At 27.4% G+C, this 21,175-nt stretch overlaps 1 protein-coding gene across 1 annotated transcript in view; it reads right to left on the bottom strand.

Annotated features, from left to right (window-relative positions):
- Window positions 1-7,908: 7,908 nt before the first annotated feature.
- LOC123298094 overlaps window positions 7,909-21,175 on the bottom strand; it is a 52,102-nt gene continuing 38,835 nt past the window's right edge. The window contains exon 2 of the mRNA XM_044879999.1: window positions 7,909-8,136. Coding sequence (XP_044735934.1) covers window positions 7,991-8,136 — 146 coding nt within the window. The 3' untranslated portion in view covers window positions 7,909-7,990. The remainder of the gene's footprint in view (window positions 8,137-21,175) is intronic.

Consider the following 21,175-nt stretch of genomic DNA (forward strand, 5'->3'; position numbering starts at 1 on the left):
CATGCCACATATTACAAATGTAACGGAAAAAACAAATAAAAAGAATTCTTGAAGTTCAAGTTTTATTTTATTTTATCTTCATAAAAATAATTACTTACCTCATTCAAAGAATGAAAATAAGCCAATACGAACCTTTACTTTTTTTAGCAGCATCTCAAATGTAGCTAACTTTTTTTACGAACGATAAAAGTATAATCTGAAATATTTTGTGTCAAATAAATGACTAAACATAGGAGTAGAAAATAAAACACATTTTTAACTAACAAACGAAGCATTTATTGATTTTCCAAAAAAGTTTTTTTTTTTATAGAAAAATTATTGGAGCGCTTCTCATATACTTAATATTAATTATATTACTTTAAATGTAGATATTATTTTTAAACAAATTTACAAATTATTTTTAGTTAATTTACTTTTTAATTTTTTACTTTCATCAGTTATAACTAATTTTATTTTATTATTATTTTCATTTTTTTTTTTTTTTAAAAAAACGTAGCTATATTAAAAACTAAGGTAAAAATAATTTTTTTTATTATAATTGTTTAAACAAACTACGATTTTTATTTTAGCATTTTTTGTTTCAACAGATTATTTTTAAATATTTGTATTCTTTCACGCACGTAAAATGGACAGCAAATATTTAAAAATGGTACTGAACTTTTTTTTAAAAATATATAAAATGATTTTTTGTACAAATCATTTTTTTTGAGATCAATATTTTTTTATATTTAATACATCACAGGTGTTGGAAAATTAAAAAAAAAAGTTTATATAATTTTCTTTTAAATTTTGAAACTTTTTATTATGCATTATGGAGGATTTATATATTTATTTATTTTATTTCCTTGTAAGTTTTATGAAATTTTTAAAAAACGATTTTTGAATATCTATGTTTCACAGGGTGGAGTAAAAACAAAATTAGTCCGACAATAATCGAATTATTCAATTTTTAAAATATATGTTAAAAATACTGCAACATTTCAAATTATAATGATCAGAATAGTCAATACGAAAATGTATATTATCATTATTAAACAAATGAAGTTACTGCAACACGGCGACTTACATACCATAAACATCATTATGATGAATAAGAGGAAAATACACATTTATATTTTTTTAAATTTTCTTGAATTTATTTTAATAAATTACTAATCTTTACTGAAGTTTTAGTGAATTTTGTTTAGTTTTTTCTTGTATTTGTGTTAATTTTTTGAGTACTGATGACGATTGTGCTGCAATCGAAATATATCTGTCAGAATTGTTTAATTTGAATATTATAGAATAAGTGGTAGGTATTATTTGAATTACCGTCTCAAATCGAAGTCAACAAAAAATTTAATTTATTTTTTTAAGATTATGTTAAATATTTATTTACCATTCAATCACCATAATTTTGTCACAAATTTCTTATCTAAAATTTTTCATAAAAATACAAGGAAAAAAATATTTTGTAAAAATTTAAAATCCCCTTAAATTTGTTTATTTTATGTGAAGTGAAAAAAAACCTAAACACTAAAAATATACGGAAATTGTTAAAATATTTTTTTATTACAGGGTATTGTTATTTTTTTGAGTTTAAAAGAATGTCGGTATTGTGAAGATGATATTGACATTTAAATATTTGTTATCTGTTTAAAAATATAACAAAAGGACACTTTGAAACATTTGATAATTTTATTTACATTCATTCCCTTTTGTGACATAAATACGACAAATAACACACCATCTTCTAAACAACCAAACCCTTTTTTTTTCTTTTTTGAATATCAATTTTTGTTTTTTAATAACCACTTGTGTAAATATTGTAACTATTAGTAGGGAAGAAATTTCGTGTGAATTATGAGTCCATAAATTTTTAGTATTTTTGTTTTTTTGTGTTTTCTAATATTTATAACACTGAAATAATATATCACTTTCGTCATATATGTAATACTCCAACATAGCCAGGTCTTACAAGTGGAAGATATCCCGATAAAGTGAGACAAATAGTTCTCGTGCTTTCTATCCTCCGAGTGACAAACCATGTTCTGCGCATCTGCTACTGTTATTTTAGAGAACTGTCAAGTTGACAAGCATGCGCATCGTGGTCAAAGTCTCGTGGAGGATAGAGAGAATAATATGTTGCCATGTCAATCCCTATCCCTATCCCTATATATTATAAATGTGAAAGTAAGGATGTTTGTTTATTACGCTTTCACGCAAAAACTAGCCAATGGTTTTTAATGAAAAAGTACAGCAATATAGCTCATAAATCAGAATAACACATGAGCTTTAATTTGTAAAGATATATTAAAAAAAAACAAAACAAAACAAAACAAAACAAAAAACAATTAAAAAAATTAAATTTAATCTGACGTTTACTATTTTAAATTTTTACAGAAATCTTCAATTTATGGTTCAAAATGATGGTCATTATTTTGAACCATAGAAGATTTCCGAAAAAATTTAAATAAAAAAGTAAATTTCAAACAATTCAAGGCCATCTTTTCTAATATGCTCAATGAATTGTGACTATTTTACAATTAAAAAATTGAAAACTGTGAATATCTTTTAGCTGAGTAAAACAATCCCTTCAAGTTTTATTTTCAGGGGATAAGTGAGATCAAGAGAGGTGGAGGCTATAAAGAGGTGGTTATTACTTTTAAGCCCAGTGAAGTAGGCGGGTATCAAGCTAGTTGACTATAAAGGAGTATTACATATATGAGTTTCGTTGTGTAATTTGGCTCGATCAGTGCATCGTGGTAGGTAATCTTGCGCAGAATTAAAGGATGTACGAAAGGCCAGGGGAATTCTGGATAAAAGGCTTGATTTTTTTTTATATGAAGGTGGACTAAGTCTAAACCAATTCCGGAAATTTAGGTCATTTGCTGTTAATGCACTCAAACAACACATCGAAACGAAATTAAAATTTGGAAAAATTTGATTTAGAGAAAAATTAAAAGAAACTATTTAAAAAAAATTTTTTTTTTTGTACTTTAAAATACTTTTTCTTTGGATTTTATGTACACAGTGATTTGTTACAATTTTTTGAAAAGTATATTTATTGGTGTATTTTTTCTATTTATTCCTTATAAAATATGTTTGCTCTGTCTAGAAGTTAAAAATTACTATATTTATGTATTGTAAATGAAAATGTTCTAAAAAAAATTGAAATATTAAACTTGTACGATTCACCACAAAAAAAGAAAAGAAAAAAACACCCAACTTAAAATTAATTGTGAAAATTTTTATATTATTAAAATAATATCATAAAAATTGATGTAAATTTAAGAAATATCTAATGGTTTATCCTTGAAAGAGAAAAACTCATTGCACATGCCTTTAATATTATTTTTACATTAGATATTTCGTTTTGTTCTCCCTGCAGGAAATAATGCATTCACAAAATCCACTTTTCCCAAAGTGGATTTTACTTGAGTATTTTCATCAATTAAAAAAAATATTTATACATATTAATCTTTTTTTCTGTTTACCATCTTTATTTTCAAAGATTAGTGGACTTATTTTATTGGAAAAATCCTTATAGTACAAGATCCGAATTAAGGTCGACCTTCACCCATCTGTTTACCGAATGAAAGTTATTTTTTATGAAATGTAAAATATTTACAAATATCCCTGTTGTGGGTTGCCCTAAAAAATATGGTCCAGACAACTTTTAATAAAATATCAAAACTTGGAAAGCTTGTAAATTTTATTTTTTGACTGATATTTTGTGGACAATCATACACCACCGTATTTGCAATAAAATTATCTTTATTTATATATGTGAGGCAATGAATTAACAGATGAACGTAATTACTATTCACAACTTGTATAAATGCGAAAATAGTGAACGAAAAGAGGCAGACAGCATAGCTGCTGCATATTCTTTATGGCTTTTACTTTCGAGTAGATCAAAATTCGTTAGATATGAAAGTCAGTGAAAAATTTCTAAAAATTTTACTCTTGATATTTTCACTAAAAGTAGTCTGGACCACATTTTTTAAGGCAACCCATTGCAGGGATATTTGTTAACATTTTATATTTCATAAAAAATAACTTTCATCCGGTAAACAGATGGGTGAAGGTCGATCCTAATTGGGATCTTAGACTATTAGGTGTTCAAATTAATGGGGTCTTGGTAATACAGGGTGTCCCAAATGTATAGAAACCCCTGAAGATTTTGAAGAGTCAGTGGGAAAAAAAGATTGTTAGGATTGTCCCTCTTGCGTTACGAGTTTCCTAAATTTTTGACCTTTGAAGTCATGGTCAAAGACATATTTGGACGTTCCCATTTGAAAAGGGAGGCAGGATTGACTTCTTGTTGTGCTCTAAGTGACTTTTAGCAAAATAAATATGTTTCGAAGTGAGATAATATCATTGAGAGTACCTGCTTCTACCTTGAGAGTAACCTGATTCCGCTATCTGAACTTGATATCTGTTATTATTTCATTATGAGAATCAATAGAATTAAAAGCTGTGAAGGTTGAAATTATCAAATTGCATACGATTATCACACTTCTAATGCGGTCTACCAAAAAACTAACCCGTACTACTTGAATGTACTGCGTTGACTCCTTAAGGCTTTTAAGCTGGTTATTTACACCTATCGTCCAGCAAAATATTTTGTGAGCAATTTTTTGGGATGTAATTTGTATTGATATACCTTTAAAGGAATTATACTACTTTACCAAAATATAAATCCGAAAATATTAGTCCACCATCCTCCTGATAAAAGATCAATATGAACTTATTAAAAATAATTCTCAATAGAGAAATTCGGCGGGAAATAGATATTAAAATTGAATGCTTTGTTTCCAATTTTTTTCCTTATCTATACGTATGATGTTATTTCTTAAATTTCTATCCCTTATCACGAAAAAAAAAACTTACGTCAAAAATGAATGTCTTACACAAAAAAAATTTGAATCGAAAATATATGTACAACAAAAAAATTTATTCATCTTTTTTTTTACACAAATTGAGACAAATATTTGTTTTTAATTTTACTCTTTTGCATTTATACATTCAAAAAATATATATTTTACAGATAAAACTTTTTAATTTGTACATAATACAGGGTTGTTCAGTAAGAGGTTACAACTTATGTATATTTTACTATCTTTGTTTAACACAATGATGTCAATCTCTATCTCTATATATTATAAATGCGAAAGTAATAGTGCTTGTTTGTTTGTTTGTTTGTTACGCTTTCACGCTAAAACTAACGAATGGTTTTTAATGAAACTGTACAGCAATATAGCTCATACTTCAAAATAACACATGAGCTATAATTTATAAAGATATATTTAAAAAAAATTTAATATGGCATTACTATTTTATATTTTTACAGAAATCTGTAATTTATGGTTCAAAATGATGATTATAGATCTACTTCATCTATGATCATCATTTTGAACCATAAATTTAAGTATTCTGTAAAAATTTAAAATAGTAAATGTCAAACCATTCATGGCCAACTTTTTTGATATACTCAATGAATTATGACTATTTTACATTTAGCAAAATAACTGTGCACATAAAGAGAGGTGGAGGCTATAAAAATACATTAAAGTTGTAATATCTCACTGTACGCCCCTGTTAATGAAAATACCCAGATAGAAATACATGGTTTTTATTCTATGGCCTTGAATCGTGCCAGCATCAATTTTTTATTAATCCAGATCAAATAATATTTGTCTGAATTAATAAAAAATATATATCAAAAATTAAGAAGTTGTATCGCTTTGTAGGAAAAAATATATTTTTTAATAATATTAATATATCAATAAATTAAAAAAATATATATAAATCAAACAAAAATGTCGTTAAAACAAACTTTACAAAGGAGATCAAGACGAAAGTAATTCTAGAAACTAGAAAAAAATTTTAAAAATAAATATATATATATGTATATATGTACGTATAAATTTGTATACATAATTGTTTTAAAAAATAATTTGAAAGAAAAATTTTGTATGGTCCGAAAAATTAAAAAAAAAAAAAATTGCGTTATATATTTTTCTGAAATTTAATTAATCATACTTGACTAATAAAAAATTTCAATGAATTGTGCCTTTTAAAAAGTTGTCAATTACACGAATTTATCCGAGAATCCAGTCGGTTTTACTCGTATAACTTCGGAATCAATCGATTTACAATTCTTTTTTCATTAAAGAAAATATTCACAAAATATATTATACAATATAATTTCTATTTAACAAAAAAAAAAGGTCCTAAATCAAAATCCTAAAAATAATTGTTTTTTAATATGTTACAAAAATTTTATTTATATTAATATTTGTTTTTATTTTACTAATAAAATGTATTTTTATTTATTTAAAGAGATCGTTTTCATTTGTATATTAAGGTTTTTGTTTTTTTTTGTTTAAATTACGCACAGATTAAATGTAATATTAAATCATTTCAAAATTTTAAAATGGAGACAAAATAACAGTTTTGGTATAGGTATACTCTGTACCATTTAAAATGCATCAATTGAAATATTTTAAGTGTAACTGTAACATTATATGTGATGAGTACGCTTAGAATGTTTTAAGCGGTGCAAATATATTAGAATTGAGTATACAAGATGGAAAAGTTAGATTATTTATTAGTGATGGCCGAACAATGATCATTTAGATAAAAAAGAAGAACTTATGAAGGAGGATGCAGTTATGACAGTAGCTCCTTCATAAGTTCTTCACGAAAAACACTATTTAATGTGATATTATATCGATTTTTAAAAGATCAGGAATGAATAAGTATTCCAGGTCTCTTAGAAAAAGGCGGTTTGAAACATTCGGTGGTTATAAATATTATAGAAGATATAAATTTATATTTTTGCCTTCTTAGATCAGTTTTGTGTATTTTATAAATACGTATTTCGACTACCAAGTATCATCAGTATGAATTAGCTAATCGTAATTACTCTTTTTATGTATGTTACTCGTTGCTAATTTGTTGGCGGACTGCACAATGATATTTGACTACAGATACTTTGAACAGTATAAATTGTAGGTACACGAAAATATCAATGTGCAGTCCGCCACCAAATTAGCAACGAATAACATACATAATAAGAGTAATTACGATTAGCTAATTCATACTGATGATGACAAAAAACTGATCTAGGAAATTAGGGCAAAAATCGAAATTTCATTCGGTGGTTAGCTTAACAAAAAGATATTTTTTAATAATAACACATTCTTGAATGCAATAAAAGTGAATCACTAAGCAGATGGCTATGTCGGTTCAGACACATTATGTCATGCAATTTCTCTTTCTAGAAAAACTTGAATTGATTCTACAAAATTTTCCTGCTTTTTTTAAAGTGGTCCTAAACCGGCATAGCCTTACTACTCTACCAACTGGATTGGTTCATATTTATATTGCATTCAAGTATTAGTTTCATCGAATAAAATTATTCGTAGTGATCCAATAAATGAAACATCTTCAACTGACATTGTTTTTAATTTCTCCTCATTTTAAATCAAAGGTTTGATTTAAAAAATTGATTGTAGCTTAGACTTAGGTCACATGAGGGTCTTTAAATTAACGTTTCACAAATGTGTAGTTTTGACACACTCATGTGTCTGAAGATCTAAGACAACAATTTAATTTTCAAAAGTCACATTTGACCTGTGCGCCAGTATTTCTTTTTTTTTTATTCATCCATTTTAATAAATGTTTTTAATTAACAAAATAAATATTTTTAATAAATTCTTTTTTGTACAAATCGTGCGAAATACACAATCTTTGTTTTTTTTTGTTTGTAAAATACAAATTGGTTTTTTTAAAAAAACAAAAAATGGGAGTAAAATAGGGGGGAATTTTTCTTATTTATATTATATTATATTTTATATAAAAATATATAATTCGATTTATTATTTTATTTTTTTGAATTTTTTATTTTTTATTTTTTTGGGATTTTATATTTATATTGTTAACAAAAACAAAATTATATATTAAATTTTCTCTTTATGTTTTGTTAAGTTAATTATTGATTTTAACTTAAATGTATTCGACGTGCAATTTTCATTGGTGATGGTGATTCCAATGTCGGGGATGATGTACTTGCATCCAGTAATTTTTTGGATACAGATGGTGGGGTGGATATTGATGAAGATGGACGTTTACGACTTTTCATGAAATCTGAAACAAAAAAGAATAAAAAAATTAATATATTTGTAAAAATTTTTTTTAAATTTAATTGAGAAATAATAACCGCTAATTATAATTCACGCGTGCAAAAGTATTTTAATAAAAAAAAATAATTGTTTGGTAACAGAATTTGATACGTATAGTATGAAATAACCTGATTAGTTACGGATAGAATAAATTAAAGAAATAAAAATTGATTGAACGAAATGTTACTAAAAAATTTTTCACGCATACACAATTTTATAATTTCTTGATTAAGATATTATGTTTATTTATTTTTATGGAGCTCAATCGAGTTTTATGTTATTAAAAATACACGGTAATTATAATGAAAAGTGTGATAGATTATTCTTTGCCAGCCAACAAAAAAAGTAGTGACAAATTTAAATTGGAAAACAACATGACTTGAACAAATTCTTCTACATTCGAGTCGCTGGGTAATGTCAAACTTGCCTGATAAAATTTGTTAGATTGTAAATCATTCAATTGATTTTGGCAAATAGTGGAGTTATTTATACATATACAACTGTTATTTTTACTAATATTACGTCACCAAAATGGATGACAGCGTTTTCAAGAGAATAAAAAAGGTTTAAAATTTTATTTTATGGCAAAAAAGCGTATCTATTTTGCCGAAATCCTTATTTTTAAAGTACTTTTTCAAACATAGTAGATTATCCTATTCTTTACGAAGATTTTTAAACATAAAATTATTCATATCAGAATTGTAAACGCTTAGAATTTAGATTTCAAGATTAAATTATTCAAGTAATAAAAAATCTATTACATGAACAAATTATTTCACGCGCATTAATCATATTGAATGGAAATTGAAATGTATAATAAAAAAAAATTTACATATAAATAGTAGATTATCTACATTTGTAATTCACACTCCCATACCTCAAGCATAATAACAATAACTTTTAAAATAAAATTTAAAATTGTAATAATAAAGTAGATACCTATACGCACTTTAATCACAACTTAAAAATAAAAAAGGTTATAGACATGGATGGGTGGTGGATTCAGATAGACAAGTTTTTATCATATTTACACCATGAAAATTATGGAACATGTTAAATTATATCACGTCGGAAGTACGCTAGTTGTACAAGCGCCAAGATAAGTTCAGACCTGTGGTTGAAACTATTTGTACCTTATTTTCAACTTTCACGGTAAATCTAACTTCATGAATGTAGACGAAAAATAGGAATACAATTTTTCGATATCTCCCTTGATTTTCGAAATATCGAAAATTACTCCAGATATCGAAAAATTTTATTCTTACTTTTTGGCTTATATTGTCAAATTATAACATAATTCACCATCAAAATTGAAAAAATATATTCTTTTTAGATTTGTGTCCCCACTACCGTGCTTATACATCCCTAATTAGTCGGGCACAACGGTTGTTGTTGTTTTTTGTTTTTTTTTTTTTCAATGGTTTATTCAAGTTTTAACTTTAATTTAAATAGTTTTTTTTTTAATTTCTACCGAATATTTTTGGAGAAATCTATGAAAACATATCATCCATCTACCGTTTTTCTAGTCATTTATTTATTTAAATAATCGGGCAACCCCCCTAAAATTTTCAGAATTGATATTGACCCAGGCCAACTTTATACACAAAAAAAAAAAACAAAAACTTCCAGCGTGTCGGGAATCGAATATGATACCACTCTGATGCAAGTAGGCAAATGATATAAGTGCTCTCTAAGAGTCTGTTTATGTTTATAGTATCACTAGGCCAGCATTTTAACATCGAATGGCAGACACTTGTAAAATCACGGTCGAACTGAAAATCATACATGTCTATCTGGACACTGAAGTATTACATATATTTTATTTCATGGTATTAATTATTATAATTAAATAAAGAAATTATAAAAATTTTTATTTCTACAGAAATAATTATAGTTGATTTGAAGATCAAAAACCAGTTCCCGACACATCACTATTCACTGCCATTACATTACATGCGTATAATAAATACTACACAAAACTATTATCTAGATTATTTTATCTAGGAATAAATAAATGGTAATTATCTTCAATTACTAACTAACGACTGTTATTTTATACATTTTTCTTTAAATACAATATATTTTATTATTATATATATTATTGTGGAATTAAATATTATAAATAATTCAATAGTATGTTGTATATTTTTAATGGAAGGAAAAATAACGATGAAATCTTTAGAGTTAATTGAACTCTTTTTCACAAGAAAAAATTCATTTAAATTACTCACACGACCTCTATATAAAATTTTGAGAACAGAGGCTATGCTTTCAGAGTTTGAAGAAATAAAACTTATATTGGACATCATCGACATTACATTTTTAAAATTTTGAAGATGTGTTTTTAAAAACTTTGGTAATTTAAAAACTGGCAACAATAGTTTCCATTCAAACAAACGATTGTTCGAACGGTCAAGTTTGGCATGGTGCTGGCTTCCTTATTCATTTTTAAAGGGATAAAAAGCTGAGAATATAAGTTCAGTAAAATGTGATCCATTTCAATTTCCTAAGTTTGCAACTCTGTAAATTGAGTGTTGCGAATACTTTCTTTGGTTTTTTTCAAACGTCATATGTCAGTTTGAAACATTCGATTTACGATATAATTCGTATAACTAAACTCCAAGAACTTTCAACTCTCGAATTGTTCGCTTGTTCTATACAATCTAGCAATTCGAGCGTTGCAGTCAAGTTATAGCAGAAATAATGCCTCCGAAACTTGCGAAAAGTCATAAAAAATTACCTCAAACGAATAATCTGCTGCAGACAGTCCAGAGGCTGACATTTGGCTGACATCATTTTTAATATTAAATGGAGTATACTCGATATTCGATTAATAAAAATATAACTAAGAAAATATAACATTTTGTATGTTTTAAAGTTAGGAAACTCATTTTGGATTACCTTTCTTTCTTCTTTCTCAAAAACTCAATTTGGATTACCTTTCTTTGTCTTTTGTTTGACAGTCTTTATTCTATCATGAAAAAAGTTTTTCTTAAAAGATTTCGCATAAAACTAAAATAAAAAATAGACTTCATTTTTTACACCCTACGTTATAATCTCACTACACAATCCGTAGATGAAGGTGTTTTTATCCAAAAAGATTATATCAATTAAATATGAGATGCTGCACTTTGTCCAAAAAAATATTAACATTTAGATGATGGTCGAGGCGTGTATTTTATGAACATTACGTGTTACATCTGATTGAACAATCCTGTATTAAGTTCCAGTTATCGGTATTACACTTTGGTATATTAATATTTAGAATCTTAGTAAAACGAAACAGACAGCAAATCTCGTTTTCCTTATTATGCTTAGTCAAATAAATTTAACTCCTGGTCTTAATAATTGGGATAATTTTAAACAAATATTCTCATCGAAACTTTCAATCCGTGTGAAATAAAAATTATTCTAAAGTTCAAATTCGATAAAATTAAATCTAATTTTTTTAAAAAATTGTTTAAATTTAAATTCGAATCCCATACATTTTAAATTACTTATAATTGAACCCAAATAATAATAAAAAATATTGTGATATACTTTAAAATAGGACAAGAGTATAAGTATTATATATAAAAAACATTTATTATTATTGGTTTAAATCGAAATAAATAATGGTAGGTTTTTATCATCAACATAATTTTTTTTAAAGTTTTTAAATGACGTGAGATACTCTCTTCGTTTTAAATTTATTAAAAAACAAAAAATAAAATAAATACTGCGTGCACTACACACATAATATAATATACAATAATAATAGGAAGAGGAATCTTGTTTAGATGCGAAGAATAAAACAACATCTAAAAAAAAAACTGTATATATATTTTTCTGAGAGAGGTCATAACCTCTGTATAATATACTCATTCTCTATCAGTGTTTGTATTCATCTCCGATTATTATGGGTTTGTTTTTACTTACATCTCATTAATGCGATTCCATCATATTGTATAGCTTCAACAATAGGGTATTCCACTATTTTTGAAAAAGTACTTCAAAATATTGATTTTGCTAATAAAAGCCACCAAAAATTTATTTCGGAAAAATACACACGTTTTCTTGCCAAAAACTTAAATTTTAAACCTTTTTTAAACTGTCAAAAACGCGGGCATCCAATTTGATGACGTAATATGGATATCACTATACGACATAACACAAATAAGTTTGAAAGTTATATTCATAGACATCTGATTATAGTAAATATAAATATTTATTTATGTATATATTATACCCAACTGTCTACACTGAACTAACTGATGGTCTATGACTCATACCGCTATGACATCACAGCAGGGCTTACCCGCGTTTTAGGTCACGTGATATACAGTTTAAAAATTACGATTTTTAATTTGACTATTTTAAAAGAAAAAAGTGCTTTTATGACTCGAAATCAGAATATTTAAGTATATTGTCTCTTGCCGTTCTTGAATAGTTTGAAAGCTCAACTGCAAAACCCATCCAATGCAGCCCAACGCAATGTATCATTCGATTATTTGGAAAATTCCTAATGACATCTAGAAGTATAGTCACATGCAGGTTTAGAACTACAATGCAATTTTTATGTTATGTCATAATAAATATCCTAATCAAACCAAACGTAATGCACTCACATATTGGGTTGAGTACTTAAGTGAAAACAAACCCATATATGTATTTATGAATACACATGAACGCATAAAATATATTATATAACAAGAATTATCCACGGACGATGCGTGTATTATGTTTTTTTTTTTTTTTTTTTTTTGGAACAACAAAAGGCTTAGTTATAGGTCTTCTTTTAATGCTCCAACAAAAGATCATTAATTTTCTCTTATGTTTTACAGATTACACATAAACTATAATCCCTATTGTCTAATTTCATTTCAGAGAGATGATCATGGTTACGTTATTAGAAAAATGCGTACAAGTTCAGAATTATTAGTGACGGTGGGATGGGAGGCTAAGAGGGACTTAAATACATCATCATCAGTAGAACATAAAAAAAATTTAATGACAAAAGGTCTTTAATACTATTTCTTTTACGTGTAGTTATATAAATTGTTTTAATGTATTGATATAGACAACTTCGTAAAAACGACGTGTGTGGTCTCTGGAGTCTTTAATATCTAATTTTATGATTCCTTTTAGGTTATGTAACAAGGTGTGAATAAATTATTTTTAATATTTTTAAACTTTGGATAATAATACTGTCCAGTGATTTTTCTTTAAATCTTTTCTAAACTCGAGTATTATGTAAGGACGACCACTCCTCATATTCCCTTGCGTAGGGGTTACAGTTTTATAGTGTACATCGATTATTCATATCCACTTTCTCGCTCCACCTTTCCACCTCCCGAAGGTTAAAAATGTATAAAAACAATCCTTGCATGCTTACATAGGGATTATTGACAGACAGGCAGAAGCGACTTTGTTTTATACAATATATTGATATTTCTACGTTACGAAAATAGTACACTATGCCGAAATAACGTTTAAAATCTGCGAATTCTTGTTTATATTTTGATTATATTAAATAACTTTAAAAAAAGTTTTCTTGGGGAAGTTCAATCAATTCGTGGTTAAGCTCTTTCTGATTATCGGTATCATAATTTGCATAAATTGTTGCTAAATAATAGTTGTTTCAAATATTTGTAACACAGGACACAAATAGACGTCAGAAATCGATCCTATTAAGTAATTCCTTCTTACGTAATAAATTTCATTAGTAAAAACATTTTTACAGTTGTATTTATGTCTAATCGATCGTTCGTTCACTATCAATTTGATTATAATTAATGAAGACTATATCACTTTGCGTTTTAATTACTATGATACATTAGATATTAATAAATATTACCATAATTATTTATAAAAACACACCTTTGTTTATTTTATTTATAATTACTTAATTAACTATGTTCAAATAAGTTTGTTGATAAATTAATTTTAATGGCAATTGGATAGTTTAGTTTTAAATTCAGTTAACGTTCTTAATTGCACATAGCAACACTTCAATTACAGTCAAACCTGGATAAGCGAGAGTTCAAGGGAGCATAATCACATTCTCTCTTATAGTTTGCTCACTAACCCGAGTTTCTCACAAATGCAGGTACATGGGTAGCGTTTCTCTTATAGAGGTACGCAGCAATAACAAGTCACAGCAAGTACGAATGTAGTAAATATTCCTCCTAAATAATATAAATAAATAAACCTCGGCTGTCGCTTATAAAGGTATAGATAAGTAGCAGTCTCACTTACGTAGGTCCATGAGGGGAAAACGACTCTCTCTTACAGAGGTTTCTGTTTCTCGCTAATAGAGGTTTTAGGAGCTGAAAATGACGGGTCCTGGCTATTACTCTCACTCATAGAGTTTTCTCACTTATCCAGTTCTCACTTACCCAGGTTTGACTGTATTTCTTATTTAAATGAAGCTTTTTTATTATACAGTTTTTAAGTACTGTATCTTAACTGTGTGAAGTTAGCACGTTCAAATAGTAGGAAAAATCAATTTATTTTATAGATTTTAAAATGTCTAAATAGTTAGAAGGTGCAGTATCGTGGTTCTATGCCTACGAAATTCATAAAAACTTTCTATTGTCTCATTAATCATTTTTAAATTTTTTATACTTTTTATAATATATCTTTATAAATTATATCTCATGTTTTATTCTGAAGTATGAGCTGTACTGCTGTACAGTTTCATTAAAAACCATTCGCTAGTTTTAGCGTGAAAGCGTAACATTCAAACAAACATGCTTACTTTCGCAATTATAATACATAGAGATTACTATCTTTATTTATAAAATTTTTCGAATACCTTAAAAAGCTGTCGATTTAGCTTGGACAATAGACACATCAAATAGAAGAATACAGAATTAATCTCATGTTTTTCTCCTTTTCTTTTTTTGATAGTGTGAACTCAACTTTACAATATAGAATAATTGTTTTATAATATTAAAATTACTAATCAGTACATTAACAAGTTAAATGTTTTATTTATATTTTAAAAATAATAATAATTAATGAAGAGTGTACTTGTAATTAAGATAAAAAAGAAGTCATAATTTTAATCAACTTGACTTGGTAAAAAGTGCATTTTTATTCATTTTCATATCAATATCATTTTTTTAATAATATTTTTAAAAAAATATTTTTCAATTTTTTTAAAAGACTCAACATTTCTTTGATTAGATAATAAACATTATTGGTTATAAATGCAGCATTTTATAATCCTTTTATTTATAAAATTTAAGATATGATTAATTTAAAAAAAAAAATATTTATCCGATATAAATATGCATGTTCATTATTTTGAAAATTTTTATCCAAATTCAATTTTAATATTAACATTTTCAGCGCTGTGACACACTTAATAATTGGAGGTGTTTTTAAAATTTTATACTTCTACAGATTTGAAATGAATTTCTTGTATTTGAAGAATTTTCAGAATCGAAATGGGATATGCAGATTCAGTATCAATCAAGCATCGTGAAGTGTGGAAATTGATTAATTTATCACCAAGAAGGCGAGCAGGAAGAAAAGTAACAGGAAAAAATTTCAATGAGAATTTTATGAGAATCTGAGAAAGTCATCAAAAAATTTCAATACGTTGTTAACTCCCGTGGTTTAGTGATATTTTTTTAAATACTAATACAAACCGATGTAGGACTGCCTAGGTGTAGTATTTTTAACTCTAAGATAAGTTTCATAGCCGGATATGTCTTTTTCGGAGGACCTGAAAATGATGGAAAATAATTGCGTGGAAAACTCAAAATTGATTATTATTCATTGAGAGAGGAGTCAAGTAAGAAGATAGATAAATAACCACAATAATAATTTTTTCGGGCACTCAAAAAAAAGCAAAGAGCTTCTAATCTGGCTTCTAAAAAAATTACGAAATATTAATTTGCTAGCTAGGTAACTCTACCTAGCTTCGGCTTTTTTTTTAAATTTCTCTGTCAAAGTTCACTGAAAATTTGTAGTTGCTGCCAGTGTAACCATAGAAAGGAGAGCGCAGAAAAAAATTTTTCCAGCATCATAAGATCTACTACAATCTTTGAGTGATGAATTAAATTAGTCGGAGAAACGAAGCAATGAAATTCGACAAATTAAATCGAATTTGAATGCGATTTTCGGCATTCGATTCATTAGATCGTCAGGAAATTTTGCGACCTAAATTTATAACTCAAAATTCATCCCCCAGATACCTTTTGCCCAGGGTAAACGGTATCCCCGTCGTCTTCTAGAGTTTTCAGAAAAAAATTCATTATACAATCGGTTCAAAAAGTTTACTCGGGAGTTTTTGAGGTTACTGAACAGGAATATCGCGGCAGATTGGGTACCAAGTATCCAGAGTCCGGAGTATCCAGTGTACCTCGGAGATAATTCCTGTCGCGCTATTTGTGTTAAGCCACCTCAAAACGAGTTTGGACCGATTATATAGCAAATTTCCCTAAAACTCCAGGAGACGACGGGAATACCGTTTAACTTGGGCATCAGGTACCTAGGAGACCATTTCTTACACGATATTCGGGTTCAGTTCAAATTACATATTTTTAATTTCTTATAAATCAATTTAGGCCACCAAATTTCCTGTCGCTCGCTAACGAATCGAATGCAGAAAACCGCATTCAAATCCGACTTACTGTTCAAATTTTTCGAACCTGGGCAGTTTTTTAGTGTTTTGTTTCTGCAGCTAAATGTAATTTATAATAAAATATTATTTTTTAACTTGAATAAAAAGGAATTGAAGAATTTCTGTACACAAACAGCAGAAGAAAAAAGCATATTAGTAGATACAAAACATACAAATAACAACTGACCCAAGTTACACTGATGATGATGTCCGCATGCATGCATCGTATCGTATATACAATTCAACTTCTTGGTTGTTTGACTACTGTGTGTAAGTCAGTTTTTATACCATGCATATATGTAATATGCAAGGTATACTAAGTTTAGTCCCAAGTGTTTATACCATGCATATATGTAATATGCAAGGTATACTAAGTTTAGTCCCAAGTTTGTAACGCTTAAAAATATTGATGCTAAGCAAAAAATTTTGGTATAGGTGTTCATAAAATCATCTAATTTGTCCGTCTGTCATCAAGATTACTCAAAAACAAAAAATAATATCAAGCTGAAATTTTTATAGCGTGCTTAGGACGTAAAAAGTGAGGTCGAGTTCGTAAATGAGATAGAACCGTTAGAGATAGTAAACATCATCTTGTAAACCGTTAGAGAACAAAAGTTTAAATGTAAAATGTGTTTTCCTTATAAAAAAATAACCAACTTTTGTTTGAAACATTTTTTCGTAAATATCACTGTTTACCCGTGAGGGTGCAAATTAGGCGTAAATTGTATAGTATGTAATTATGGGAATATCAGTTATGTATGTGTGTGTAAAATGATAGAATCATCAAAACTGTCTATGCATGGTATTTCAACAATTAACTCAGTCAATTGTTTATTTTCACTTGTTTTATTTATTTTATTTTTGTGCTCTTTCGTATCATCATCACTATTTAATTCACTTGTTGTTGCATTTATTATATTAATACGCAACAGTGCACAACTTCTGTATGCTATTACAATATCCCCCCCCTTACCCCTTCCTTTACTAAAATTTAATCATGATGACGCTGCTACACCATGGATGACTTTTTTATGTGATGATGGTTGGTTATAGTGGCTTTGATTATTGTGTGACGTGAGAAATTTTATATGATTCCCACGATTTGATAGTGTGAACTCAATTTAAATGATGCATCCTAAAAATATCAAGTTTTTATTTTTGTTCTTGTGGTAGTGGTAGCTCTCTGTTTCTGTAAACTAGTTTTATTAGGAAAATATGTATTTCCTTTTAACTTGCTTTGGTTACAAATCATGTATTTTTTCAGGAAGTGGTCGCCTGAAGAGAATTAAGTCATATTTAATTAAGTATCTCTGTGCGAAAGTATTATATTAATGCTGAGATAAGGGAGTCTCATTAGTGTATTTAAGTCAAGTACACAAGTGGAGTAAACTTTTTTTACGGCAGAAATTTAAAGTGATCAGTTACTATTTACTACTTTTGTAACTTCCCACTCCGAATGAGCATAAATATTAATAAGAACTAGAAACTGTATAAGGTCTTGCTAAATAAAAATTTATTTTTCGCCATACTCCCATCGCTCGGAAAATAAGTGGCTAGTAAATAAATTGAATATCTTGACTCAGAAAAATCGAATCAAGATGAAACGTATGGTACGAATGTTTTCTTTCTGTCTAAGTTGATCTCAATTCTATAAGCAGAACCGAAGTTGTCAACCACTTTGAGTTTGCCTTTTTATATTTCTAACGAAAATCTATATAATTTTGACATCAACAGGACTCGGCTAAAGCAAGTGTACTCACCCTCTCAAAATATACGTGCCTCAGCGAATAAGTGAGAACAGCCGAATCAACCATTCAGTCAACCAACAATCTTCGGAAAACGGTAAGAATAAGAATTTGAAATGACAAAACGGTTAAAATAAGGACGTGATATTGCAATTTTCTTCTCTTTTCTCCTTTCTGCCAAACTAAAATATGAAAGTTAATATCGAAAGTAGCCCATAATATTTTTATAAGATTTGTAAATAATTTCCATTCATAGATTTAAGGCATACATTTTTATATTCGCGATTTAGCGAAACTAAGGAAACGAAAATGTCAATGTTTACTTGCAACATCACCAGAAAGTTTTGAATGCCGTCATATTTATTGAACAACTCAAGACAAAAACAGGATAATCAAAATAGTACAATATTAAACAGTTCAATGGAATTACTCCTCACTAACTTCTTTTTTTAAATGAGTACATATTCATAAATTTTGATTTATTTTCATGACACAGCTCCAAAAAAAATATATTGTTTTTTTAAAAAGAACACTATTACAAGGATTTTTAAATAGTTTAAATAAAAATGTAACCCTATTATTATTAAATTTAAAAATTAAGGTTCAACTGCCATAACTCATACATCATTTGTCTCATATAATTTTTTATTTTTTTTCAAAAACAAAAACAAAGTTTTGACAGTAACATATATTTATAGGATGTATTTAAACTGTGTGTGTGTGTAAGTAAAGCCCTATTATTCATTTAGCTTACAAACAAAACACACTTCTGTTATTTTTATTTGATTATAATTTAGTGGCTTTGCTTTGTTTTTAAATTGAATGTCATGGCTATTTTATTATTTACAAAATATAAATAATAGTTGTTCTTGTTCTCTTATGTCTGTTATAAATGTTGATATTAGTAGGTACTTGTAATATAAAAAATACACAGATGTAGTTATTGTTTGGAAAAAACTAATACAATTAAGAATGTAATACAGTACAAACAAGTGACAACAAACAATCGACTGAGTTAATTGTTGAAATACTATGTAAAGACATCCACAGAAAGATACCCACTCTTAGATAGCCACATATTCATAACTGATATTACCATATAAAACATATAAACTATAAAATTTGCAACAAAGCGCCCTCGCGTCTAACAAGTGAGTTTTACAAAAAAATATTTCAAAAAAGTTGTTTATTTTTTTATAAGCTTTTGTTCTATCTCTAACGGTTTACAAGACCCATTTACGAATTTGATTTCACTTTTTATGTCCTGAACACACTATAAAAATTTCAGCTTGATGTCTTTTTTCGTTTTTGAGTTATCGTGTACACAGACGAATGGACAGACAACCGGAAATGACTAATTAGGTGATTTTATGAACACTTATACCAAAATTTTGTTCGTAGTAGGTATCAATATTTTTAAGCGTTACAAATTTGGGACTAAACTTAATATACCATGATATATTTCATATATACATGGTATAAAAATCGTATGGTTACACTATTAAGAGTCGCCAAATACGTATGTGTCGCTTTCGGAACCCGCCCAGCCACCTAATATGTAAAGTCAAGGTTCGGATAGGGCTAATGTTATGGGGTAAGCCACATAACCATGAAATCCGTTGTGATATCGAAAAAAAATCTTTATAAAAAATACTTTTTAAGGGACAAGCTTTTGTTGTATTAAAAAGTAGAAAATGAACTCCATGAACCATCAATTTTCGATATTTGGAAATTACTCCAGGTTTTATTCTTACTTTTCGTCTTATATTGTCACGTTATAACATAATTCACCATCAAAATTGGAAAATATATTTGTTTAAATTTGTGTCCCCACTTCCGTGCTCATACAACCTTAATTAGTCGGACACAACGGGTTTTTTTTTGTTTTTAATAGTTTATTAATGTTTTTACTTTAATTTAAAGTTTTTTTTTTTTTTTAAATTTCCACCGACTACTTGGAAAAATCTATGAAAAAATATCATCCATCTACCGTATTACCATAAAACTATTTTTAAATATGCCTACTTTAATAGTCATTTATTTATTTAAAGAATCAGTCCACCTTCATATAAAAAAAAATCACGCGTTTAACCTAAAATTGTACTAGCGTTCGTACTTCCTTAAGTATAATATTTATGGAATAAAAATAATACGAGTAATTAAAAAAACTACAAATGTGTCTTCCCATTTGTAGTAATAATATTTGTGATGACCCCATTTCCTTATAGCACACAGAACACAAATAATTAAATGTTTTTATTACGATTTAAATAGAATTAAACATTAACTATTGTTTGATGTTTTGTAAAAACATATGTTATAAAGTTTATAAACATATTTTTAATTAATTTTTATTTAATTATAAAAACAGATATTCATTCTTCTATTTTATGGGAAGAGCATTTATTAATTGATGAGCATTTGTTAATATTTAGGGTATTTTTATGTTTCAGCTGTTATTGTTTTCTTATTTTCGATGTTCTCTTAAATCGAGTGTTATTCTTCTAACAATCCAACGCCTATAATTTTAATATTTTGTCATAAAGAACAAATTTGAATGTTCGCACAAAGATTATTATCATTTGAGAAAGTGGAAGGAAGTTAACACCCAAGTAATGGTATAAAAAAGTCAAGCAGCTGATTCA

This window comes from Chrysoperla carnea, chromosome 4 (genome assembly GCF_905475395.1).
Source record: "Chrysoperla carnea chromosome 4, inChrCarn1.1, whole genome shotgun sequence".
In the NCBI taxonomy this organism is placed as follows: Eukaryota; Metazoa; Arthropoda; class Insecta; order Neuroptera; family Chrysopidae; genus Chrysoperla; species Chrysoperla carnea.